This window comes from Oryza sativa, chromosome 4 (genome assembly GCF_034140825.1).
Source record: "Oryza sativa Japonica Group chromosome 4, ASM3414082v1".
NCBI lineage: Eukaryota > Viridiplantae > Streptophyta > Magnoliopsida > Poales > Poaceae > Oryza > Oryza sativa.
The window spans coordinates 6366295-6393358 of NC_089038.1; the positions used below are offsets into that span (position 1 = coordinate 6366295).

General features: G+C 46.1%; 2 protein-coding genes across 2 annotated transcripts; one reads left to right on the top strand and one right to left on the bottom strand.

Moving 5' to 3' along the window:
• Window positions 1–12298: 12298 nt before the first annotated feature.
• Window positions 12299–12784, bottom strand: LOC136356143 (uncharacterized). The gene has a single exon (XM_066309720.1). The coding sequence runs from the start codon at window positions 12782–12784 to the stop codon at window positions 12299–12301; it is 486 nt and encodes a 161-aa protein (XP_066165817.1).
• Window positions 12785–22738: 9954 nt separating this feature from the next.
• Window positions 22739–23969, top strand: LOC112938798 (uncharacterized). Its single transcript, XM_026025216.2, has one exon. It carries the CDS (start codon window positions 23015–23017, stop codon window positions 23603–23605), a length of 591 nt encoding a protein of 196 aa, XP_025881001.1. The 5' UTR covers window positions 22739–23014; the 3' UTR covers window positions 23606–23969.
• The last annotated feature ends 3095 nt before the right edge of the window (window positions 23970–27064 follow it).

Here is a 27064-nt window from a genome sequence, read left to right on the forward strand (position 1 = left end):
CGAAGCAATAGATAGGAAATTACCTTCGACTTACTTTAGATAATTAAAACACATAGAAAGTCCTCTTTAGCCTAGCTAGACTACCAATAGTGGTCCTTGGATAGTCTTAGCCTTAGGTAGATTACACACGTTCCATGAGTTTGATATCCTTTTAGGGTCACCTGAAGGTAAAGTGCTACAGCGGTATTCCGTGCACTTGCGGATTTATCTGTGGTCGTAAGAAATACCAACAATGATCTTCTTCTTGGAGTGCGTGAGGGAGTGAGTGAGGTGACCCTTCTATATAGCTTTTCAATGATGGTTACGACGGTTTGAAATGCCGGAAATGCCCTCCAACCTTCATTGATAATGCATCCTGGACATCCGTGCCAAAGGGGGAGATCAACGGTGCTTGGGGGGGGGGGGGGGGGGGTTTCGGCCGAACCCTGGCCTGGCCCAAATGGCCTAGAAATTGGTCAGTGCGCTCCTCGTTGATTCCTCGGTCTAGTTGTGTAGTGATTGGGCCCTTTAATATTATTTTAATGGGTTTAGAGTCCTATCTACCATAAGTCTACCTCTCGATGGATTTTGATTGATTGTTCTGTTAATTTCCATCGATTGTCCTCTATTTGTGTTAATCTCTACAAACAAATAAAATCCAAGTACAAGTGGAGATAGATTATTCTAAAACAAATATGCATTGCAAGCATAGCTAGTTCTCTATTATTCCGATTATATTGAAGGTCAAAATTGGTCTATAACGACCGTCAATAGTCTACCGGTCTGACCGGCGAGCTACCTGGTCAGATCGCCCACATACCTCTGGTATGACCGGTGGCACCTGCTCGGTCTGATTGGCCATCTAGTGCCGATTGCACTGTTCACCGACCGAAAACACTATCCACCGTATTTTCAATAAACACTGACCTTTGACAGTTTGTTAATCACATAGATTAAATTACCACCTTGATTTCACAACCGCCCCCTTGATGAACACATTGGCCATATTTTGAAAATGCAATTTGTGTTTTTGAAAAGAAAAAAGAAAAATAAAAAAGCACAAAGACTGAAAAATAAAAAAAAGTAAAAAAGAAAAATCTCCCCATATTTGCAATAAAAGCACAAAATTGACTATTTTTTAAAATCGAAACAATTCTCCCCTTTCAAGAAGAATTCATTTTGTATATTTTCCTGCATGTCTAATCGTTTAGTTTGATCCACATAATATGAATCGCTCTAGTTTATCCGGTACCCGTTGATACCACCACACTGTAAACACTGAGTGCTACCTAGAGGTCACAATGATGTCTTTATATTATTTATTATCTACTCCTTGCATGAGCATGACGAGTGTTATTCCACACTAAATGTAGAATCTTAATGCCGTTAGGTTTGGGGGGGGGGGGAGGGGGAGGGTACCAACATAACGCTGTAGGCGAACTGGTACAGTTGTCCCCTTTTTAATGCCAAAATTTGGTATGATTCTCTAGTGGATTCGGTTAATGATGGAAATTGATTGGTAGATGAAACTTTATCCAGATCAAGCTGAATTCAAATAAGAATCGTGAAGACCGTGACAAGGCTGTTTCATATTTTTAGTATATATCTTAAATAGGCAAGATTAGTTATTTTCGTTTTCTTGTTAGGAGTCTTATCTCGTGTCCAATCAGGACTTGTATCAATCCAAGGGTATAAATATGTACACCCGGGGTTTTTGTAAACTATCTCTTGATCAATATACAACTTTTGGTGCATCGCCACCTTTTATTCCGACGAGTTGTTAGTTTCGAGCGGGGTTGCATCGGTTAAGTTTGACTCCGGCAAGAGGTAAGTTCCATCTAGTTCGCCTGTATCAGCGTGGCTAGAACTTCCACGGTTAGGTTCGATATTCTATTCAAGTTAATGCAAGTCTTGCCTATATGATATATCGAGTCTATCTTCCACGGTTAGGACTTTCATGGTTAGGTTCGATATTCTGAGTAAGTTGATATTTCTCTAATTAAATTGTTGTTTTAGATTTATCGATATAGATCTGTCGGCTAAATAGGTTTTTCTTATTATCTTCAATCTTATAGTGTCTCGGTTAGGTTTGATCTATCATATTGCTGCTAATAAGTTTATTTCTATTAAGCTAATAAGTTTTTATGCGATGTTTCATCGAAGTTTTAGCTGATGAGTTATCATGTTACTATTTCTAAGTGTTGCATCCGCTCATATTGATGATCATACATATTTTGGTTCTAGCCGATGATAGCATGAATGTCGACGGTGGATACCCGTAGACCAGATATAGAGGGTATCGGGGTACGCTGGTATGAGGATCTACGTAGTATGACATCAAACAAGCAGAAGACCAAGATTATACTGGTTCAGGCCCCTTGATAGGTAATAGCCCTAATCCAGTAGATATGGGATTATATGATGGAAACCACAGATTACAAAGGTTGCGGAACTCGATGATACCGACGAGACCGTAATCGAGTTGGTTCGACTAGATCACCCGATGACTTGGCTCCTGTGGGCTCCGACTTTGTAGGCTGAGGTGGATGTGTTGGCGGTGAGATTCGATGCCTTAGGACCTCCCGGGGGTCCCTTAGAGACATAGAGTTATCGATAACATTGTACGAAGTTCAACGGTCATGAGTGAATTTAAATTGAAGTCTGAAAACTGCTGCGCGTAACGGACCCAGAAATTTCCGGCGGCCATCTCTCTCCTTTCCTTGGACTACGCACCGTCGGTAATGCGCTTATTTAAAGGAGTTTTGGGGATCTATTTTGAAGTTCGTTTGCCGCAGAACTCTCCAGCCTTCAAGCGCCCCTCGTCTTCTCCGCTCCCACAGAAAAAACCCTAGTTTGCTCATCTCAGTTTGTTCTCCGGCGATCTCTAGCGGTGTTGGATCTTGATAAGTCTACCTCCACTACCGCGTCCTTGAAGAAGCTGCAGGACGACGGCGCCCTCCCTGGTAGCGGGACCATGGAGAGGGAAGCAGGAGGTATTGAACCTGAACCCCTCCTGGGCCGCATGGTTGCGGTTGAGGATTATATTTCTTGCGGTTTTCTTCCTCCGCCCTCCGAATTTCTTCTTCTCGTATTGAATTTTTATGGCCTTTCCTTGCTCCATCTGAACCCCAATTCCATCGCATTCCTCAGTATCTTCTCTTATCTTTGTGAGGCCTACATTGGGGTAGAGCCATTCCTTGATTTCTTTCGTTTTTACTACGAGTTGCGCTGGATGGAATCCAATAGGATATCTGGATGCGTCGGATTCTGACTTCGGGATGGCGGGCATCCCCTTCTAGTGCCCCTCTTCTCGTAGCAAATGGCGGGCGAGGTGGTTTTATCTTCAGATAGAAAACTCGGATCCAGTCTTTGTTGTCCCTGAGGAGCAACCAGACAAGATTCCGGAATGGACCGCCAAACCCGCCCTAACTCCCTCCCTTCAGTCTTTCATCGATATCATCGATGACCTCTGAGTACGAGGGTTGTTGGGGTATGAAGTTGCTGCCGACTTCATCGGTAGGCGGATCCAACTGCTCCAGGCTCGAGCCCACCCGGCCTTTGACTATTCTGGGCCAAAGGACGCGTCCCGGGTTCTCCTCGGGGTATTTTTCTCGTGTTTCAGATTTCATTTCTTATGTGCACGTTCCTCCTGACTTATTGAGTTCTGGTTCTCGATCTCACAGGTTTGAATAGCGAAACCGTGGAGCGCCGCGTCGGTAAAGTGATGATCAGCAGCCCTACGATAGCGAGCAACATCCCCGTCCCCCTTTGCCAGAAGGGGGTGGCCGAATGCGAGGCTGTGATCAACGTGAGTATACTTGATGACTCCTTTATTTCTGTCATCCTAGGATCGCGTCGTGACTTCATGTATGCAGGCTCTCCCTCTGACGGATGTCATCGGGCCGCTTGCGGACCATCAGGCGGCGGCGTCATTGAAAGAGGGCGTCGCCAAAGAGGCGTCCGACGTTGCTGCTGCTGCCACGACGAGTGGCAGCAACGTTCCGAAGAAGGGGAGGAAGTTCTCCTCCGTGCCCGGGACCCACTGGAAGGCGCCTAACCCATCGGTAAGCCTCTCTTGTCCTTTAACACGTAGTCGGAAGATCTTGACCTCACACCATGCTTATCATACTTAGGCCTCGGACGCGTCTCCCCCGCCTTAGCGACGGCAAAGGCTGGTGACGCTCAGCAAAAAGTAAGTAGATGATTTTGAGGTCCTTTAATTCGCAAAACCTTGGCCGCCTGACTTTATGAAAATCGTGGAAATCATTCGCAGGGCGGCGCGGGCAAAGGCGACGCAAGACGGGTCCGGTGCGGCCTCCAGCATGTCCCCTGTGGCGGCCTCGACAGATGTCGTGGTCGTGACTAGGGACTGGGAGGCGACGCTGAGTGGGCCCGTCGGCGGCCTTGTGCCCGCTCGGGGCCCGCCCGTTGATGCCCTCACCTAGGGGGAGCTCCAAGCCGAGATAAAGCGCATCCTCCAGGCTGGTGCTCGCGCGTGGGCCGCGAGATCAAGGAAGCCAGGGCGGCGGGGTCGTCGGCAAACCACAGCGCCGAGCAGCTGGCGCGTGGTCTGGCGGAGGCCCGCGAGGACCTCCTGAAGATGAGGGAGTTGGTGGCTGGTAATGAATGGCGGCGACAAGGGCTCGAGCACCGGATGTCAGAGCTCGAGAACTTGTCGGAGATCCGCAGCTCGCTGCGGGTGTCTTACACCGGCCTACACCAACTCGTCGGGGAGTGCGGCGTGACGACCACTATCCCGGCGACCCCTGACGAGTTCTCGCTGACGTCCTCGCTCGCGGACCTGGCTGTGGCGATGGAGGAGATCCCCTCCAAGCATGCGGCCAGAATCGGCGTGGAGACGTGTAACGGGATCTACACCGGGGCGTGCCATGTCCTCGCATGCGTGAAGCTGGCATACCCTGACCTCGACATCAAGAGGGTTCTGGATCAGGAGGTCTGTTCTCCCCCTTTTTGAAGAGTAGGATTCTGTTTCCCTTGTACCCCTTAATCAACACACTATAAAAACTTCTATTGGCCCGGACCTCTTTTATGTATGCAGCTGTTTTCCTTTGTTTTCTTAGCATGTGATTCCGAGTACCTTGTTGTCGTTGTAGAGATGTCGACATTGAGGATGTCCAGCAGCGCGGGCAGCCTGAGACGCCGGTGGTCATCCCGGCACTAGCGCTTGAGCCGTACGTGCCGCAGGATGACGTCGATCAGAGCCTGTCCGCGGAGGCGAACATGGCGATGACGTCTTTAGGTTTGCACCTTGGGCTTTACTTCCTTCACTCTTTTGTTCGGATTGACTTAATTTGCTGTGTTCTTGAGAGAGAAGAACAACTTGACTTAGTCATTTCCGTGTTTGAGCAGACCTCGAGAGCGCGTTGGCCGACCGAGATCGTCGGATCCAATACTGGAGGACGAAGTTCGAGGTGGCCGAACTCGAGAGGACCATGGTGGAAGTGAAAAAAGACCAAGCTGTGGAAGCACTCCGAGGTCGCGAGGTGTAGTTTAACTCGTACCTCAGGAGCTGTTGTATGGCGATGGCTGGAGTCTGTAGGGAACGCCGAGTACCTCGCGGGAATCCCGAGGAGTCGGTGGCTGGATATATCTCATGGTTGAATAGGGCCTGTGCTCAGCTTGAAGGCATCGGCAAGCGTATCAACGAGGCGCTGAAGCAGGAGTGTCGTCGGTCGAGCCGATATGCCAGAGGGCACGTGCTGGCCTGTATCTGAGATCACCGCCCGTAGCTGCACCTCGAGTTCCTCCACGAAGGGTTTTCACGTTCTCGGAGGACTCCCGCAGAGATAGAGAATCTGGCGAAGTCGATTGTGCCGCTTGCCGAGAATGTCTTTCAGTCCATGGACTGGCGTTTGCCGTCCTGGTAGTCTTTGTATCCTGTAAAAATTATCTCAAGGAGACATGTAATATATTTTGGAGCAATTATGAATTGTAAGAAGTACTTGTGAAATAGACAAGGAATCTATCTAACTAAGTTTTCTTACTCTGGATATGCTGTGTGTGAGTGTTTTCTCATTTCGCGACTTCGATCAATCGCTTGAGTCATACACTCTCCCTAGCCCCCAGCCTTGTTGTCGGAGAAACGTTCTCGGAGGATAAGGCTCCTTGACCCTTGACCTGCCTCGGTTGAAAAAGCATTGACCCTAGCCCCCAGCCGTGAAGTTGGAATACTCGGTTTCCGATTACACGGGTTGGTTAATACGCACGACGAGAGCTCTTACATGACCTGATCTTACATGGTCGTTTGTCTCTACATGATCCGACAAGGCCTTATCTGCTCTGGGTGTCCCCAGCCGAAGTTCCCTGAGGTTCCTTAGAGGCCTTGTCAAGACGGCGTAAAGGGACATGAGGGTAGGTTTCAACGCTAGGTGTCGTCGTGGTAAGGGATCGTCGGGAAGAAACACTTTGATTGTAATCTTTACCTGAAAATCAACTTTATTGAAGCTGTAAGATGTCTTGCAAGTATGGATGCTATTGATTTATACATAAAATTTACGTAATTGATCAATGTTCCAGGAATTTGCTAACTCACAACCATCGCCGTCTGCAATCTTGAATGCACCTGGCCGCAAGACTTGCGTGATCGTGTATGGTCCTTCCCACTTAGGTGAGAGCTCGTTACGCCCTGCTTGGCTTTGAACCCGTCGGAGGACGTAATCGCCGATCGAAAGCGTGTGTGCTCTGATGCGCTTCTCGTGGTATTGGCGAAGGGCCTGTTGGTAGCTGGCTACTCTGACGGCAACTCTTTCTCGATGCTCCTCGAGTAGATTCACATTGTCGCTTTGCTGCTCCTCTTGATCCTCGTCAGAGTACTTTTGTACTAGTGTTCTCTCGATGTCAGAGCATGGCTTCTGAACCATACATGTGGAAGAAGGGTGTGTCCTTGTTGGATGTCGTCGGTGTGGTACACACGGCCCATAGCACAGAGGAGAGTTCTTCAACCCACTTCTTGTCATGTGACATGAGTCTGTCATAGACACGGGTCTTGATTCCTTGTAGTATTATGCCGTTAGCCCTTTCGACCTGTCCATTACTCTGAGGGTAAGAGACCGAGGCAAAGCAGATCTTGACTCCCAGCCCAATGCAATAATCCTGGAAGTCGGCACTGATGAACTGGGAGATGTTGTCTGTTATGATGCGGTGAGGCAATCCATATCTGCAGAATATCCCTTTAATGAATTTGATGGCGTTGTCGGCCTTGATTTCCCCCGTGGGCGTCGCTTCGATCCACTTGGTGAACTTGTCGATCGCCACGAATAGGAACCTATATCCGCCCTGTCCTCGTGGGAATGGTCCGAGTATGTCGAGCCCCCAGCATGAGAACGGCCAAGTAAGAGGGATAGTCAGGAGCGCTTGTGCTGATAGCCTTGTGTTTTTACTGTGGAATTGGCAGGCTTCACACCGCTGAACCATGTCGCAAGAGTCTTTGAGGGCGGTCGGCCAAAAGAACCCCTGTTGGAAAGCTTTTTCGACTAAGGTCTGGCCAGCGGTGTGTGACCCGCAGATCCCTTCGTGTATGTCCAGGAGGAGATGTTTGCCGTCGTCGGACGAGATACATTTGAGAAGTACCCCGTTTGGCGCCTTTTTGTATAGATCGTTGCCGATCATACAGTAGATCTTGACTTGTCTGGATAACTTCTCGGCTTCTGTATCATCCTCGGGCAACTCGTCGCTACTTAGGAATTTAATGAGTGGGATCCGCCAGTCGTCTGTAGTCTCGATGTTGGCAACGGCGCGTTCTGCCTCTGTAGCCCCTGAGCTGATGTCGGGGACGACCATGCTATCTTCGTCGTTTGCCACTTTCACCAATGGCTTTGTCAGGACGTCTAGGAAGGTGCCGGGTTCGAGTGGCTCTCGTCTGGACGCACGCCGTGCTAGGTCGTCTGGTTTGATGTTGTCCTTGCGGTATACGTGTCGGACCTTGATTCCATGAAACCTTTTTTCCAGCTTCCTGACTTCTGCGAGGTACTTGGATAACTCAGGGCTAGAGCACTTGTAGTCTTTGTGCACCTGGTTTGCGACTAGTTCGGAATCCCCTTTCACAATCAATCGCTTGACTCCAAGTACGGCTGCTGCTCTTATCCCAGCGAGTAGTCCTTCGTACTCAGCTGTGTTGTTGGTCGCCCTGAAGTTGAGGTGAATTGCGTGCTTAAACTGATCGCCCGAAGGTGATATCAAGATGTGTCACATCCTGATTTTCGTTTTAGGATTTATAAATTATTTAATAAATTATTATTAGAATTTATATTAAATATTCATTCATTTACAAGAGAAGTTAAATGTGGGAAATAAAATTTCCTAAATATAAAGCATGGATGGATTTATTTTTTATTAAATTCTCCATGGTTAATTATACTCTCTGGAATTTTCTCGGATTTTTCGGAGCTCCATTCCTAATTTTAACCATACAAAGAACATTTCAGTAATTATCCACATATTAAATTAATCATTAAATGGACTGATTATTATTTTTTTAAGTACTTTGAGTGTACAAGTATTTTCAGGATTTTTCTTGAAACTAGTTGAGGATTGGAAGTATTTTTAACAATTCAAAGATCATTTCAGTGATTATTTTAATTGGAAAAAGTTTTTAAATCCTCTCCTAAGCCGTTGGGCTGATTTCAGCCCAACATCTCTCTCCCTCGCGCGCGTGCTGTGCGGCCGAAGTCGGCCCAGCCGAGCTCCTCCTTCTCTTTCTTTCTTTGCTTTGTTTTCAGCCAGCCCAAGACGAAAAGTCTAATACGCGTCCCTGCTACAGTGTCGTCTTCAAGCTTGGACAGAAGCCCGAGCTGCCGTCCTGTGCCCTGTAGCCGACGCCGCTTCCTCCACCAAATCCACCGCATCCCGTGCTCCGTTTGCAAAATTAGTTGAGGGGAAATATTTCTCTTATCCTCCTCTATCATTTCCTCCAAGAATCGGACTTTATCCCGAAGAAATCAACGCGGAATCGAATTCGTTTTCGAGTTTATCTCTGCAACTAACCCTCGGTTTTTCCGGCTCAAATCCTCTCGGTTGGAGTCCGATCTCTTCAATCCAAGCCTATAAATAGCATCCCCTAGTCGTCCTCTTCCGTTTGCCCCAAGTCCTGAGCTCCCTCGTCGCCCGTAGCGCCGCCGCCACGTTGCCCTAGCCGCCGCCGTCGTCGGTGACCTTCCAGCCGCGTCGCGCCGCCGCGGTAGCCGTGTCCGTTGCCAGCCGTCGCCGCCGTTGGGTGCGCACGGAGGAGGGGAACCCCGGCCTCCCCTTCGCAGCCGCCGAAGACCGCCGGAGCGCCGTCGCCATTGTTGACCCGAGCCGAGCCGCCGTCGAACCTCGTCGCCGGCCGTCGTTCGTCGTCGTCAGTCGTTGTTCTTTGCACCGGTGAGTTCGCGTTGTTCTCCTCTACGCGTAGGTACCCTCCAAAAGTCCGGCCGAGTCTTCTAGCGCCGGCGAGGTCGTCGCTGATGTCGAGTCGACATTGATGATGTCAGCGATGACGTCATTAATCCCTTTTTCTTAGTTTTCTCTATTAGATGAAAATCGATTAAACTTCGGAAATTCATAACTAAATCATCGTAACTCGGATTCGAGTGGTTCAAGTTGCTAAATTTTTCTAAAATCAAGATCTACATGTTAAAAATATCCACATGTACTGTTTTTGCTTGTTTTTGTACTGTTTTGTTGATTTTGTTCTTTCATTTTAGTTTCCGAAGTTCCGAAGAGAGCGTTTTCGTTGAGGAAGGTTCGGAAGTGTTTGCGGAAGCTCAAGGCAAGTCACACAGATCCCAAACAACCCTTTGAGCATGTTGAACCCATTTAAAGCTATTGTTTTATTTCAACTTATGCATTATTTTCGAATGTCATCGGGTGGTGAGCCTTTCCCAATTAATTAATGGCCGAAGATGACTTTATTTTCCTATGGGTTATAATTTGATTAGCTAGAACCTTATATATTGGTTTGGGTTCAGCTAAATGCTATATATATATAATTACTTAGCCATGCTTAGAAACATTAGCACATGATTGGGATAACTAATATTACACTATCACTTATGGTTATATTTAATGGTAGCTCACGATGGTCAATCGTGATTGGTTAATTAATTATTGCCAATTAAAATTTGTCAATGGTGGGTTGTGAGCACATGGTTGTGAAGGTCGTGCTCATGGCAATTAAGAACCGGTTCGCGAGCTACTGTTGTGAAACATTAACCGTGCCAACCACAAGCCAGCGTGGGCAACGGCTTTACCTTTTGTATAGCATGATTCATTGCGGGGCACTAGACTGAGAAGCGGCGAGAAGTCCGTGTGGGTCGCTGGGGAGTCCATGTCTCTGGTTATATTTATAGAGGGGGTGATTATGATCCAGGTATGGTGCACTGTGGTGAGTTGTGTTGTGCAGAGGGTATTGTCATAGCCTCTATTCGGGTACTTTCCAGTATCGCGACGCATGGTAGACATGATGTTGAGGCTGTGTCTTGTGGGTACAGTGGTACACCTCTGGCCAGAGTAAAACTATTCGAATGAGCTTATATTATGCCATCCTTTGGTATCCTTGTGCACTTGCATATTTGCTGTGTGGCTTGTTGAGTATGTCATATGCTCATTCTTGCAATAATCAAATCTCAGTTGAAGAAAAAGGATCCAGAAGGAGAAGACGTTTGGCTTATACCCTAGTTGAGTTGCCTGTGGGAGTGGAGCTGAAGCCATCGCTAGACCGTTATTCCGCTGCTGTTGTTTTTCTTTTCTTTTGTAAGTATGTAACGTTATTATTATGATGGATTTGTATATTAAATTGTCAGTTTGTGTACCTCGGCTGATTCCTGGACGAGGATTTTATGCACAAATTAGTTCGGAAATTATTAGTGAATTTCCGGGCGTGACAATATGAACCCTGCCCCTGCTCCTTGACTGTTGAGTGCGCCATCGAACGCCATTGTCCATGTTTCGCTGTCGGTTTGACTGTCCGACCTATTTTCAGGCATAGTCCAGTCAGCTACAAAATCGGCGAGGAGCTGGGACTTGATGGCTGTTCGTGGCACAAAGTGGACATCAAACTGGCTTAGCTCGACTACCCATTTCGCGATGAGGCCGACAGCATCTTTGTTTCTCACGACTTCACCAAGAGGGAAGGAGGAAACAACTGTGACCCTGTGGGTTTGGAAGTAGTGGTGTAGCTTTCTTGATGTCATGATTACTGTGTAAAGCAGCTTTTCGATCTGTGGGTATCTTGTATTTGCGTCATGGAGAGCTTTGCTGACGTAGTAAACTGGTCTTTGCACCTTCTCTCTCGACAACAATGACGGTACTCACAGAATATGGTGTGGCGGCAATATAGAGGAATAATTCTTTATCAGGTTGGGGAGCAACAAGTACAGGGGGATTTGACAAGTAGCGCTTGAGTGCGATGAATGCCTCTTTGGCTTCCTGTGTCCATACAAATTTGTCTTGTTTCTTCAGCAGAGCGAAGAAAGGTTGTCCGCGCTCTCCCATCCTAGCGACGAACCTGCTCAGTGCCGCCATGCATCCAGTTAGGATTTGCCTTGATCTTCTCCGGATTTGCCTCGATCCCTCTTCCAGAGACGAGGAACCTGAGCAGCTTGCCCGATGGTACTCCGAATGTGCACTTCTCTGGATTGAGCATGAGGCGATATCGTCGGAGGTTGTCGAACGTTTCCCGGAGATCATCAATCAATGAGTCGCTTGTCTTGGTCTTGACAACAATGTCATCGACGTAGGCCTCGACATTGTTCCCAGGCTGATCGTTAAGTGCCGCTTGGACCGTGCGTTGGAAAGTATTTCCTGCGGTTATCAGTCCAAACAGCATCTTAACGTAACAGAATACACTGAACGGCATGATGAATGCTGTCTTCTCCTCGTCCTCTTTTGCCATGCTGATCTGGTGGTAGCCAGAGTAGACATCAAGAAAGCTTAACAACTCACAACCAGCTGTTGAGTCCACCAATTGGTCTATTCGAGGAAGAGGGAAGTGATCCTTGGGACACGCCTTGTTGAGGTCGGTGAAGTCGACACACATCCTCCACTTCCCGTTAGCCTTGTGCACCATGACTGGATTGGCTAGCTACTCTGGATGGATAACCTCTCTGATGAAGCTAGCTTTGAGAAGCTTGTCGAGTTCTTCTCGTATGGCTTGTTTCCGGTTTGGTGCAAATCTGCGCAGTTTTTGTTTTACTGGCTTGGCATCGGGTCGCACCATGAGTTTGTGCTCAATCACCTCCCTAGGGACCCCGGGTATGTCGGACGGCTGCCAAGCGAACATGTCTACATTGTCGCGGAGGAAGGTGATAAGCGCGAGTTCCTATTTCTCGTCTAGTGACGCCCCGATCTTGACGGTCTTGTCGAGGTTGGCGCTGGAGAGTGGAACGATCTTGATTGCGCTGTCTGGCTTCGGCGTCTTGTTTGTTTTGCTCACTTTCTTGGGTGGCTCAGCTGTGGCAGGTGGGTTGGGCGTGTGTTCGACCATGTCGAGGCTCCGCATGTCGCACTGCACCGCCAGCTTTGCGTTCCCCTGAATAGTGATTGTTCCCTTTGGCCCGGGCATCTTGAGCACTTGGTACGCGTAATGAGATGCGGCCATGAACTTCGCGAGTGCAGTTCTCCCGATGATAGCATTGTATGCTGTATCAAATTCAGCGACAAAGGTGATCTGCTCTGTTCGGAAGTTGTTTGCTTGGCCGAAAGTCACAAGCAACGTAATCTTGCCCAATGGCTTGGACGATGACTGAGGAGTAATTCCATGGAAGGGTTGATCAGTGGGCGTCAAGTCACTTCGTGGGATCCCCATCACGTCCAAGGTGCTGGCGAAGAGTAGGTTGATGGAGCTGCCGCCATCGATGAGAACTCGTGCGACCTTGATATTCCGAATAGTGGGTCGACCACGATCAGATATCGACCTGGGGTGACAGCAGTCTTGGGGTGGTCTTCCTCTGAGAATTCGATCTTCTGCTCAGACCACTTCATCTTGGACTCAGCCCCTTGCCATGTCGAACAAACTTCGCGCTCCACTTTCTTGTACTCTCGCTTCGAGGAGTATGCCGTGGAACCTCCGAAGATGTGCGAAACATGGAGATCGGAATTTGGGTATGCTGAGTCCGAGTCCTGAGTAGCTGCTTCAGCGGCCTTCTCGACTACATGTACTCGCTTGCCCTTCTCCAATGCAAGTTGCTTTGCGAGTGACTTTTTGAAAACGAAACAAGCTTCTAGGGAGTGCTTGTCCGACTTGTGTATAGGGCACCATATTTTCTTCGTATCGTCGCCTTGTGAGTCTGGGTACTTGGGTGGGTCCGCATATTCTGCTGCGAGGACTTCCATTTGAGCTTTCCTTTTCCCACTCTTGCAACTCTTCTTCTTGCTTGACTCAGGTGTGTCCTTGGCTGGTTTTTTCTCTCCCCCCGTCTTTGGCTTGTCGTTATTGCGTCTCAGTGCGTCGTCCGCGTGAGCGCATCGATCGACAATCTCGAATAGCTTTCGAGCAGTTGTGATCTGTCTTGTCACCAACTCCTGGGTGGTGTAGCGATCTCTGACACCAGTCTTAAAAGCGCGGATCATGGAAGCGTTGGTGATCTCGGGGATCGTATTTCTGCACTCATTAAAGCGCCGAATGTAGTCCCTCAATGATTCGCCCGGATTCTGTGTCAACGCGTGTAGGTCGTCTTCGATCGCGTGGCGCTTGTATGTTCCTTGGAAGTTAGCGACGAACTGTTGCCACAAATCTACCCATGAAGAAATCAAGTATGGTGGGAGGTGGACTAGCCATGAACGTGCAGATCCTTTCAACGCCGCCGGCAAATAATTCGCTAACGCGTTGTCGTCTGCTTCGGCAGCGTAGAGTACTATGGAATAGACCTGAAGGAACTCCTCAGGGTCGGTGCTCCCATCGTACTTCTCTATTGCTCCCGGTCGGAATATCTCAGGCCATCAAACATCTCGTAGAGCACGACTGAAAGCTCTACACCCACCACCGGGGGCGGTGGGTTGTCGGCGATTGTATGTCCTCCGTGGATGTCTGTATGACGACGAGGATGATGAGGATGATGACGATGACAATGAGTCACTTGGTTCCGGGGTACGATTACGAGGATGACGTCTGGGTTCTCGAGAATCCTGTCATCGCCCACCGTTGTTGTCCCGACGCCGATCTCCGTCGTCGTCATCGTTATGGCGGCGTCCTCGACCATTATCGCCTGGCATCCGTTGTTTGCGATCATCGCGTTCGTGGTGGTTGTGGCGGTTATCACGGTCTTGGTTCTCGCTCGGGTGTCCTCCTCGCTCTTCGTTCTCTCGATGTCGTGAAGAGACGCGATGCCGGGAACGATTTTTGTTGTCTCGCGCGCGTCGTGCTTCTCGGCGGCCATTCAAATGGTCACGGAGATCGTTGGTGCCGCGAGGTGGTGGAGTGGCTTGACGATGTGATTCTGCTCAGGTAGTTCGCCATTGGCACCGCCAATTGGCGGTTGTTCTAGCAGTACTCCAGCGGCGGTCTCCTCGAACGCGTTGCTGAGGTTAGCCACTTATTCTCGTAGTCGTTCTGTCCATTGTGCGAGATCATTGTTCAGAACGGGATCATAAGAGGTTTCCCTCAATATTGCGTTGATGGCCCTGATGTGCTGGGCCGGTGTAATCACTTGATCCTCCGCTTCTGTGTTAGCGCGCGCAGACGTGCTGGTCCCATCGATAGCAAACACATCGCGTGGTGTACTCGTCGACGATGTGCCCTGGTCTTCAAGCAAGTGTAGAACTGACAACTCGTGGGGATCGATGTCGATTACCCCAACAAATCGATCTGAGATAACTGTCGCTCCTCGTTCCTTGTTCGCATCTTTAAGAGAGATTTGTGACTGCTGGACCTTAGGAGGTGACGTCCTCATGGCGCTGAGAAGAACCTTGCAGCTTGAGAGGTCGTGATTCTTTGTCTTGTGAATAGGGCAATAGACATCACGGGTTGGAGAAGTACGTTGAATTCCACGCTCTTTGCAGGCACGGATCTCAGCTTGTACATCGAGAAAAACCCAGCAAGTTTGCAAGGTGTGTTTCCTGGTTTTGTAGATAGGACACCAGGACCTTGTTGCCTCGGAAGTTCTCCTTGTCGGCTCGTGATTCTCATCGGAAGGACAAGATTTGGCTGCATTAGGATCCTTATCGGGCTCAAACGTCGTCGATGTTCCGCTCTCCACGTCCGCGGGAGGATCCTTCGACATAGAGCCGTCCGGGGTCGTAACCACGACGTTCTCGCTTCCGGTCATTGATGGACCAGCCGAGATCGGCACCGTGGTGAAAACTGGGAAGACGATTTCACCGACTTGAGTCCACACCAGCATTGTTGAAGGTTAAACTCCTTGGTTGATGCTGGTGTTGACGTTATTGTTGATGAGGCTTGATGGCATAGTAGTAGAACCTTGAGCACCAAGTCCCCGTACCTAGCGCGCAACTGTCGACGGTGGATACCCGCAGACCGGATATAGAGGGTATTGGGGTACGCTGGTATGAGGATCTACGTAGTACGACATCAAACAAGCAGAAGACAAAGATTATACTAGATCACCCGGCGACTTGGCTCCTGTAATAGCCCTAATCCAGTTGATATGGGATTATATAATGGAAACCACAGATTACAAAGGGAATAGCGGAACTCGATGATACCGACGAGACCGTAGTCGAGTTGGTTCGACTAGATCACCCGGCGACTTGGCTCCTGTAGGCTCCGACTTCGTAGGCTGAGGTGGATGTGTTGGCGGTGAGATTCGATGCCTTAGGACCTCCTGGGGGGTCCCTTTTATATCACGGGTCAGTTGATCTCCAAGTAGGACTCGGAGATATCGGACCCTTCATGATACAGTGACGACCCAGTCTTGTCCGAGTAGGACTTCTCTCATATGTGGATACTGCTCCTATTACGTGATGGATTTCCTTAACGTGTACAGGAAACATCCGTATGCGCGCAGGTATACCTTATCGGTATACAACATATATCCAAGGGTAGAGGGTATACCTTATCCGTAACCCTGACAATGAACTTCATTTTTTATTTGATTATTTGAATCTACGTCGAACCTATAGCCGATTGATCAAAACTCTATCGACATTGGCTGGCCTCGCTGCATCACATCGGCCTATTGTCCGATTGGCTCATTGATCTTGTACAGTCAATTTATTCATCTTGTTAGTTGCAGGATCAAACTAACTGGCACGCCCTGAACCTGATTAATAGGGCCTGCACTAGAGATAAGTGGATCTCCCAGGCCTTCGTGTGTCGTGATGAATTTCATGTTAACACCTCTATGTGGCGCTGAACGTTGTACGTGAGGTGGAACAGTGAGGCGTCCCCTCAAGCGGAACAATACAGTCGTCCCCTAACAAATCATAAATAAATGTGAGGTAGAACATTACAGTCATCCCCTCATAAACAACTTACACAGAAAAGGCTGATCAATGCACTCTGTAACAACCCACTTTAGTTCTTTGTTGCATAAAAACTTTTTTCATGTGCATTGCACCGCATGCCTTATTTCGTGCATGAAAAATCATAGCTGAGCAGATTAATGTTTGTACCATCGCTCTAAACGGTTCCCACTGCCCTAACCAACCTTCAGTTTTGAAACTTCTCCAAAAGTTATGGTTAAATTCCTAAAACTTCCATACCTTACTACCAACCTTGACTCCAAGTTACATTCAGATTGAAGCAAGTCTGCCCATCTAACCATTTAGTCAAACGCTCAGCCGAAATTGGAGTCCTTTCTCTCTTCTTCTCGTTTTCTCTTGTTTCGTTGACCTGTTGGTCCCCACCTCCAATTCGGGCGCCACAGCACAGCCAAACACGAGCTGTTTCCTCCTGCGCAGGGTTGCGCAAGCCAGGCTAGCCCTCGTGCGTGACTGTGCGTCTCGGCTGGGCCACGTCCCACCAGACCGCCCTGGAGACCACACGCCACGCTGCTTCAGTCGCATTGCACTCGCCCTAGGCGATATTGGCTGATCTGTCCTTCTCCACCATAATTTATTGCTGCCAACAGCACCTCCTCATTTACTCGAGTGTGCACGAGAGAGAGGCCTCCTGCCTCAGGACCTCGCGAGATTCCCTCTACGAGCCTCTGCAACACCCTGCCCTGTCCCATTTGTTTGCCGCATGCTTGCCCGCACACATACCATCTCGAGACCGAGGGTGTAGAGCAAGCACCGGCCCCATCTCTCCCCTTCCTTCCCTGGCTTCCGCCTTAACCGAGACCTTGTCCTCCTATCTCCCTATCTCCCCCTTGTTCTCAGGCAGCCAAGGACCAAGGGATTTCCCCTTGGTTCGCCAGGAACAAGAGGTGCCACCTGCGGCGCCGGCTAGCATGCCTCCGCCGTTCCAACACCACCGTTGTCTATCTTCTCGTCCCAGCCATGTCACCTCGTGTCCCTTTACCCACTGATTCCATTTTTGCACTCAGTTGATAGCGAGCACAACCGCAGCACCATCGTGTACTCCCACGCTGACCTGGCACCACCATGACCTAACAAGCGCTAAACTCTATCCCCGGTAAGTATCTCGGTATCCAACAAGCTTCACCATGTGTTTCTCTCCCACCTTAATCCGTTTTCCTCCTCCTCCATGGTACAACTTGTCACTGCCTGATCTTCTTTTCTTGGTGCTGACCGAACGCCTCTGTGCATTTGATTTGGGAACTCTCACCTCGGTAAGTTCCAGTCCAATTCCTTCCCATATTCTATCTCCACATCACCTCAACCCCTTTGATGTGGTAAACTAGTGAACACGGGCCCTCTAATCTTTGCTTTGTTTGTTGAATACCACACAAATACCTTTATGGACGTTTAATCACTGGGATGAAATACTTCTTTATGGATGAATTGTTGAAGCCATTCATTCACCAACATCCTTTATGGATGAGCCATTATAGCGCATTTCCTAATATGGATGGTGCTCCTTTCAGACTTAGTAAATACGGTTAGTCACCAAAACCTTGATCAAGGGAGGGCCTAGATGCTTTTTTTTTAGTTTGTAACATTTGTTCATGGAAACAATTGTCTGTCTATGACTACGCAAGTACTTGACGTCAACCTTGATAGATGGCAGACTAGGACCAAACTCAGGGGATGTGGTGTAGCACGGTCAAAGATACAAGGCGATAAAATGGGATGCAAAAGTACACGGTGGACGGACGCCACTGTGTGACATGATTGTTGTAACATCACAAGACAAATTGCAATAGGAAAGACAAAAAGAATGGATAGTGCATGGGCTCAAAGCCTGAGACTGGTGCCTATGCATGAAGGGATGCATAAATGCTCGGTTGAGATGACAATTAAGCTAGCTGGCGGCTGTCTTCCTATCTCGGAATCTATCCCCATTCCCTGCTATTTATTCTAGAGTTCTGTGAATTTTGAGTAAAATCTAACAGGTTGGTTCCACTTTTCCAATCCCGCACATCAATTGTAAAAACATCCAATTAAGGTCACTACCACCGTCTTCTCTGATTTCCTGCAAGTCATCCAGTTATTTTATTCTACACCATATAGAGAACCTGGACTAAAGGAAGATGACTACATACCCGCCGTCTGATTCTAGAATCTATGTAGGCATAAAGTTTTTCAAAAATAACCAGCATAGTCAATTCCAGTTCAAAAAATAGATATCGATAATTTGGACCACAGAATAAAATAAGCACACATTAACCATCAAACTTTTGGGTTACGAGAATCGACAATGTATTAGCTAGTTCAAAATATGTCTACTAGAAAATATTTTCTTGGAGAATGATTAACGAGTTCACCATTTAATGGAAAATGTTTTGTAAAGACACAACATACTTCCTTTGATGATTTCTTTAGTTTGAGCTAGTTATAATTTTTGGCACCCTCCCTCTTGGCCACTTTGGTCTCATAGTTTGATTTGTTTTATGCAATGCAGCTTGTTCACTTTCTAGCCTTTCCTCGTTTTGGGGGCCTCCCTCTAGGGCGCTTGACAGTGGTTGAGGCCATTACTTCTTTGCCTTTTAGAGTAGTCTTCACATGATTGACCTTGTTTTGTCCTGGCTCATGCAGTTTATCTGAACAATCAGAGTCGCTATCTTCACCTATGAAAAGAAATAAAAGTATATTAGGAATCGCAAAAGATGCTAGAGGCAGCAGTTTTCTGAAAACATAAGAAATTTATTAAAGATGGTCAAGGGAATAAATCCTCGGTACATCGCCTGAAGCAAAGCATCATATATAGCATACCATCCTTTTGACATGGAAGGGTTAATGAATTTCGCAGAACAACCTTGCAACTGAAAACATATAGCAGCAGAAAGGATGAGATCGACAGGGGGCAGTGGCATTGCTGCGATGACTACATCCACATTCATATGCCTCTACTGTAAGCCAGCAGACTGCATGCTTGATAATCTGGCATCGCATCCGTCGGCCTCCATTGGAGCAGCACAATTTGATTTATTTTTCCTTAAGTCATAGATTTTGAGTAGGTTTCACCAGATAAAACAACGGATTACTGTAGAGTTTCCTGATAAATCTGAATAGCACTAACTGCGAACCTAACGACAAAAGCTGCAAGGGCAGTCTGCACTCAACCCGAATGGAGGACCTAGCATGGATATTGTTGCAATCAACAGAAGCAAGAGACTTCTCTGAAGTCCAGCCAACCTTAACTTTCAAAGCCTTAGGTTGGTGGTTAGTAAACTTCTGCCTTACTAGACCAACTACATGTATTGCTAGCCTGAACATAGCAGTGTATGACCTAGGAGTGCTTCACAGCTGCTTCACACATGCTGCACCTATGGCCGGCAACCAGCCAGCAAAGCAAAGAGAAGAGCCAGCTTTCCTTGAATGGTCACATCAGACAACCGACGCAATGAGGAACAACATTTGCTTCTCCAAACTCGCTGTCCTCGTGAATGATGGTCACTACCGCCGAGCAAGCCACTAAACAAGGGGGTTGGCCAGCAATCAAAACACAACCTTGCTGAAACTGCCGCATTGGACAAGTCCTGCCACGGGGATTGAAGGGGAGAAGAAGGTAGACTGGAGACTGAAGAAGAAAACTGAGCCAAGACTACAAATCCAGGCCTCTAGCAGCATGGGCTAGCATATCTAGCCTCTACCAGCAACTGCTACAGTTAGTGTGGCCTCCAGCACCGTGTAGCCAAATCCACCACAAATGCCGTCACTAGCACTGCCACCAAAGCCACAACTGCCCAGACGACCACCAGCAATCGCCACCTCCAGCACCACCACCACCCCTCCACACCATGGAGATGACACCAGCAGATCCAAAATAGGACTAGGCGCCCGACACAGTACAACACTAAACCTGAAGCTAAAGTACACAACATTACTAGATAGAGGAGGACACCCAAACCCCTTCTAGCCATCATTAGCAATGATATGCCAGAATAAAGGGGGGAAGAGGGGTCGAGAGGGAGGGTTTACTGTAGTGCTACCTTATAGCCTATCGAGCTCTCCAGATGTTTGAGTCTCGTTTTCTTTTACAAAATATAATATCAATTATTGCCAAAGATGCTGATAGTAAAACTCTAAATAAACCCATGCCTCAAAAAAAAGAGGTGTCACCGAGCCACCAGTATCAGTCATAGGAAACATAACCCATGTGACCATGTCTACAGACAACTAGTCATTGTCTCCTTTTTCTTCCGGTCATAGCTTCTAATAACTGTCACTTTGCACAACGATTAAGGTCGTAAAATATATATCGTATTTTTATTTTGCGCAATGTTTAAGGAAGTCAAAAGATTGAGAAACTAATGTTACATGACAATTTTTAAATTATTTCAGTACGATGATATAGACAACCATAACACCCCCAAGACTCTCCTTTTTGCAAATATTTGGAATGCTAGATCTAATTGTAAATAAATTGGACCTAGTTTTAATAGTACTACTTTATAATAAAAAAATGAAAATATTAGCCAAAATGTAGAGTTTAGTTGCGTGGAAGTTAGGATGTGAAAATTAATTAAACTAATGGTGTATGATTGGGGTCATACGGATTTGCTTCTTAGGTGCACTATTTAATCAGTTATCAGAGCTTATAGCAAAATTGTCACCTAAAATGATATTGGCCTTCTAGCTAGGATCAATATGTCTTATTTTTTGGGCTATATTAATTATTATCATTTTTTATAACATAGAATTTGAAGCATATTATTGTAGTAAAATTATACTGGATAGCACAACCTGAAGAGAGCATTATAAGAAGCAAATATGTCTAAAAATTGATTTAACACAAGAAACCTGATGAACTTTTGTTCCTCAGGAACAAATTTACCGCTAGATGAACCTTGCTCATCACTAAGAATCTCTTCTTTCAGTGAAAGCTTTTGGAGTTTTGACGACTGTGTGCACAGCTGGTTCGTCCCTCTTAAGTTATAGTTTTACTTCTCAACTCATTGAAAAGCATATTGTAATAACACATGGAAGCAGTATATTGTAGAAGGATTCTATTAAGAATATTGGTCGTAATATCATGATAGAGACCAACTATAGTTAGGAGTGTCCTGGATATACCTTTTTAAAGTAGATGGCTTAGAACTTATACGTTTTTCAGAATATCTAAAGATATAAAACATGGTAATTCCATATAATTACACTCAATTGTGTGATTTTTTTATCGAAAGTAAAACAAGCATGAAGTGTAAGAAATTGTGAAGAACAATTACCAAATGTGTGAACTTTTCAAAAGAGTACACCTCATGGACACTTGTCTTTTGAACAAAGGCACGTATTATTACTTTCCCTGTTTCAAGGTATAGTGCTGCTGACCTCATAGTACGGAATACATAATTTTTAATGGGATCGGTGTAGTGCTGCAAAAGACAATGTTTAAAACCCAAGTGCATTCAAAGTGAATAAGAATAATTAATTGCAATCACATACCTGGTCTCTTCTAATTCTGCTGGTATTTGTCTTTCTAAAGACCACTTCTTTTACCCATCCTTGTGGCAGCCCTTCAGGATTAAATTCAAGAATAGCAAGAATCTAAAAATAAATCAACTATAATTTCATTTAGGAAACTATCCAAACATTAGTACTGCAAAGTGAGAAATCATCTAGTCGACACTCCTTCTATCCTAATATATAGCAACCTAGTACTTAATTAGACATATTCTAGTAATATAAATCTGGACAGACTCTATGACTAGATTTATAGTAATACAATATATCTAATCTGGTACTTTGTTGATACATTTTAAGACGGAGGGAATAATTATTACTATTCAAATAAGAGAAATAGTTCCAACAAGAAACATATACTTGTGTTGCATTGTCCATCTGTATCAAATTCAGAAATCTTCATTTCTTTAATGTAGAGTAGTACATCATCTTTTGAGAACAGTCGAACTCTATCTGGTGGGTACACATAGAACTGTGAAATAGCAAAATGAATGATCAAATTCACTCACATGGAGGAGCAGCCTCAAGCTCTCTTCCAACAATGTTTGGAAATGAGCAGCCAACATGGCAACAATGGTGAGCAAATCCTTCATATGCAAATGTTTTGCGGTATATTTTCGCTGAACATTCCCAATGGTAATGATTCATAAGATTAGAGTAATCAGTTGATTGTGACACACTCATATTATGTCACGGTTCGCCGCTATAAGTGACTTAATGAATAAATTGTTAACCAATAGTTAAAGATGGCTGCAGTGACTATAAAATTAATCTTTTGCTTTGTTACAATATGTTGGAATAAACAAATTAATAACATGTAAGCGGTAGGTGCTAGTTCAAATGTCATTGGCAAAATTTGCTACATGACACTCAATATTTATGACCTTTGCTGTGAGACAGCCAAAGAACGTGAATTTTCTCGTAGATACTGCAAAAATGTGGTAATTAACTGCTGGACACTGGCGGGATTATTTTATTATATCCGAAGGAATTGGAGAGAGAAACAGCTGTGTAAGTACGGTTCTACCCTTCGAATATTTTTTTCTTTATTCTTCCTTATTCTTTTCTCTCTCTTGTTCTTTTTTCTCTTCCTCTCTCTGCTATTTGTTCAATGCGAGGCAGACGGAGTGTGGCGCCTCCGATGGGGCGTCACTACGCATTCGTCGCCCACGTCATCCTCCTCCTCTCCATTGCCCACGCTGCTCCGAGGCCACCACTGCCGCGCATCGTTGCCGTGGGGGCGGTGCTGTGCACGCCAGCGCGGCCGTTCGCGTCGTCGGTGGGGAACATCGGAGGAGGCACGTGGGGCTCGACGTACGCGACAGCGAGGGCGGTGAAGGCCGGGCATGGGGCGCTCGAGTGCGCGGTCTGCCTCGCCGAGTTTGTGGACGACGGCGAGAAGCTCTGCCTCCTCCCCGGGTGCTGCCATGTGTTCCACACCGCCTGCATCGACGTGTGGCTCGCCGCGCATGTCACCTGCCCCGTCTGTCGTGCTGACCTCGCGGACCGGGCCGTTGCTGCAGCCGGCCATGTCCTTGCCGCTGACCAAGCTGCTCCGCAGGTCGGTGAGCATGGTCACCACGCCCGCGACCGCATCAAGCGGGCGGTGGGCTTCGGCGGCATCGCGGACAATGTCGGTGGCGCGTCCGAGCCGGTGATGGTCGCCGCTGCTCCGTGTATTGTCCAGGCCACGTTGGAGTGACATGGACGGTGGTGGCGGCCGGAGATGGCGCCGCTGCAAACCCACACCACCGGCACGAGCCACAGTGACAGCGGCAGGAGAAGGAGAACAACATGCCAACGCCGAGGCAGGCAGAGCAGGAGACGCTAGAGCGGTGCGCACGCACACCCCGTGCGTCGACTCCATCTTCGCTGTGGGAGCTCACCGACGATGCCTTCAGCGGCAACGAAAGAAAGAGGAAGAAGAGGATGGGAGAAAGAACAAGAGAGTATGGGAGTGGGCCCATGGGCAAACTTGTCTTTAACCAATATTTCTCTCTCCGTTTTCATGGAAAATAATAAAATAATTCCGCGAGTGTCCAATAGCTAATTACCATATTTTTACAGTATCCACGAGAAGATTCACGTTCTTTGGATGTCTCACAGCAAATGCCACAAATTTTGAGTGTCCTGTAGTAAATTTTGCCAATGTCATTTTAGCATTGAGCTTATCAGTGCGGAGGCGGTTCGTGAACTAGGCCCTTCTGGCGTACTGCATAGGGCGGTTTACCTTATACACCACTTGTGCAGTACAAGGGGGCCATTTGCAAAAACAATTTTATGTCCCAGTGTTTATGATTTCCTAGTACCGTTGCATTCAACAGTCGAAGCTTTCATAATAAATTAGCATAGAGTTAATATGGAATACAATCAAAAGCTACCTTGTACATCTTGTCCATGTTGTCTCCACCAGCTCTAATCTCAACCAGCTAGCCCTTTGGAAGCCATTCATGTGTCCTCTACATAAATCATGGTAGAACTCACATGTACTATTTCTAAACACAACTAAAATCTTAAATAATATGGTCATATATATATATATATATATATATATATATATATATATATATATATAACTCACCGTAAGGTTGTTGCCTACAACACAGTTCTTTGATTCCAAGAAGCGCTGATCCATCTCTGAGAAAAGATAATACAACACCTCTGGCTTCATTGTGAAAGTGATTCCGGAAAAGGGACATATGTAATACTGTAAAAACACATAGAAAATTAACATTGCAACAAAAATCTTTTAGAACAAACAATAAAATTTAAGTTCAACAAAAGAAATAGATGGCCATCTACATATTTTTATACCCGGCAGATGGTGCCATCATCACCACGATAGACCTCCATTATCCATCCATCTGGAAGCCAACCTGGTCGCTCATCCACATTCTCATCATCACTTTGCAAATTCTTTCTTGGTTTCTCAAAGAATTTGACTTCATCACAATCATCTTCATGTAAGACACCAACAGATGGTGACTTGCCCATAATTAAGCCAAGATCGAAGAACTCTCTCCCCTCTCCCGCCCTCCCTCCCTCGCTGCCTCCTTGCCCTCTATCTCTGTATCCCTCCTCCACTCCCCCTTTCTCTCTCACCCTCCTTCGCTTCCTCCCTCTCTTTATCTATCTCTTTGAACTTCGCACTTGCTTAGATATATGTAGCAAAGGATGTTCAGCTGGTATTTTAATAACTGCGGTTTTTAGTAATTAAATAGTGTGTGTTTATGCCTTTGAGGGACAGCCCATATTGCGTATTGGACAGCTAATGTTTAATGCAATGCATTTAATGTGGTGAGTTATATATGTTTGGTTAAGATATGTTCTAGATAGAATAATATCTGATGCCAACTGTCATATATTTTCCAAATTAATTTATACTACTACTAGGCCTGACCTGGTAGTAATTTAAATAAAAAATTAATTTATACAATTTATCATAACATTGTAACCATGCATCGTACTATGAACAATCAAATTAATTAAATCCAATGTCACCTCCAAAATTTAACAAATCTAAGAGTAATATTATTGATACTGGGATGCCCAACCTTCTCGATGTAGGATCCGGATACACCATGAAATCCCATAAACTCGATGACAAACACAGTGCCCGTGCAGCACCATGAATTCGTGAAACCACACGCGATCCACTCAACCACACAAAAGAGTAGATCTATTGCCCCCTCAATTCCTTGCAAACAAATAAAAGAATGCAAGAAATTCCCAAACTATGGCATAAACAAGGAAATGCAAGAACAATCTACGACAGAAATTCCCAATCCCTCTCTCTCATTTGGCAATGGCTGTACAAAATCTAGGAGAAGAACAAGAGCAATTTCCGTTGTGTAATTTCAATATAATAAATGTGGTCTACCCTCTTGTGAACAATACATGTATTAGATAGTCAAACAGCCTACATATCTGACTAGAAATACAAGGTGGGCTAGATCCATACGTAACCCTGCAAATTAAAAAGATTAATTTGGATGATCGCTTCAGAAAATGCACAATTTTCAGTTAGCTCTATGTATATCGCGATCATGAACTCTAGAGTTAGCATCCACAAGTGGATTACATGAGATTTAAAGATTTACTAAAAGTTATGTGGCTCCTTAATAGCAAAGTAACCCTGACGAAGGATAACCTGGCTAAAAAAATTGGGGGTAGACAAAAACTATTGTTTCTTTCAGCTATGCACAACAAAGAATCCAACATCTTTTCTTTAGCTGTCTTGTTACGCGTTCTATTTAGAGATATGTGTTGTTTGCTTTTATTGTCCCCCACCTCGTAATGCCATAAATATTTTTGGTAATTGGTTTAGAAAAGTACCTAGGCCATGAAAAATATGATTTTAAAATGAGCTAGAGCTTTATGTTAGTCAATTTGACGGTGCCGCAATGATAGTTTTCAATTGTAAACAATTGTCTAACCCTATGCAAGTTATCTTTATGTCTTCCTAGTATCTCTCCTTTTGGTTTACGATGCTACCATAGAAAGAGCAAAGTACTATGTACAATGGTGCTATACTTTTGAAATTGGTAACCAAGGTTCTCTTAATGCAGTATGGGTGGCATAGTTTCATTAACATTGTTGGCTGAATTATGTGGTTTAACACTAGTTAATAATAACATGGAGTTGGGGGGGGGTCTGTACCATCACATTATGTTTTTTCTATGTGTTGAACATGTGAAATCAAAGTGTGTTTTGATTATTATTTTGTGATAAACAATTGGCTTATGCGATGATTGGTTTGATATTTGGAGATAATTGGTGAAGTGTTGGTTTTGTCTTTGGACCGGCCGATCTGACCGGGATGCGTGTAATGGTCAAACTTGGTGGTTGTGGTGAATAGTGTTTCTGATGATGAACAAGTTTTGACTTGATGGAGCCGGTCAGACCGAGTCGTATGCACCTATTAGACCGAAGTAGTGGTGACGGTCAGATTGGCCAACCTAATGGTCTGACCAGCTTGCTCCTGTTTGGAGTTGGTTTCTGGTTGTTTATTTGGATACTTGTGATTACTTCATGTGTTATGGATTACCAAGCCAACACAAATGCTACAGAAACAAATCATCAAATGATGAGGTTAGGCATAATTCAGAAATGATTACACTGACCCAAGAGTTTGCTAAGGAGGACCAAGGACTAGTTACAC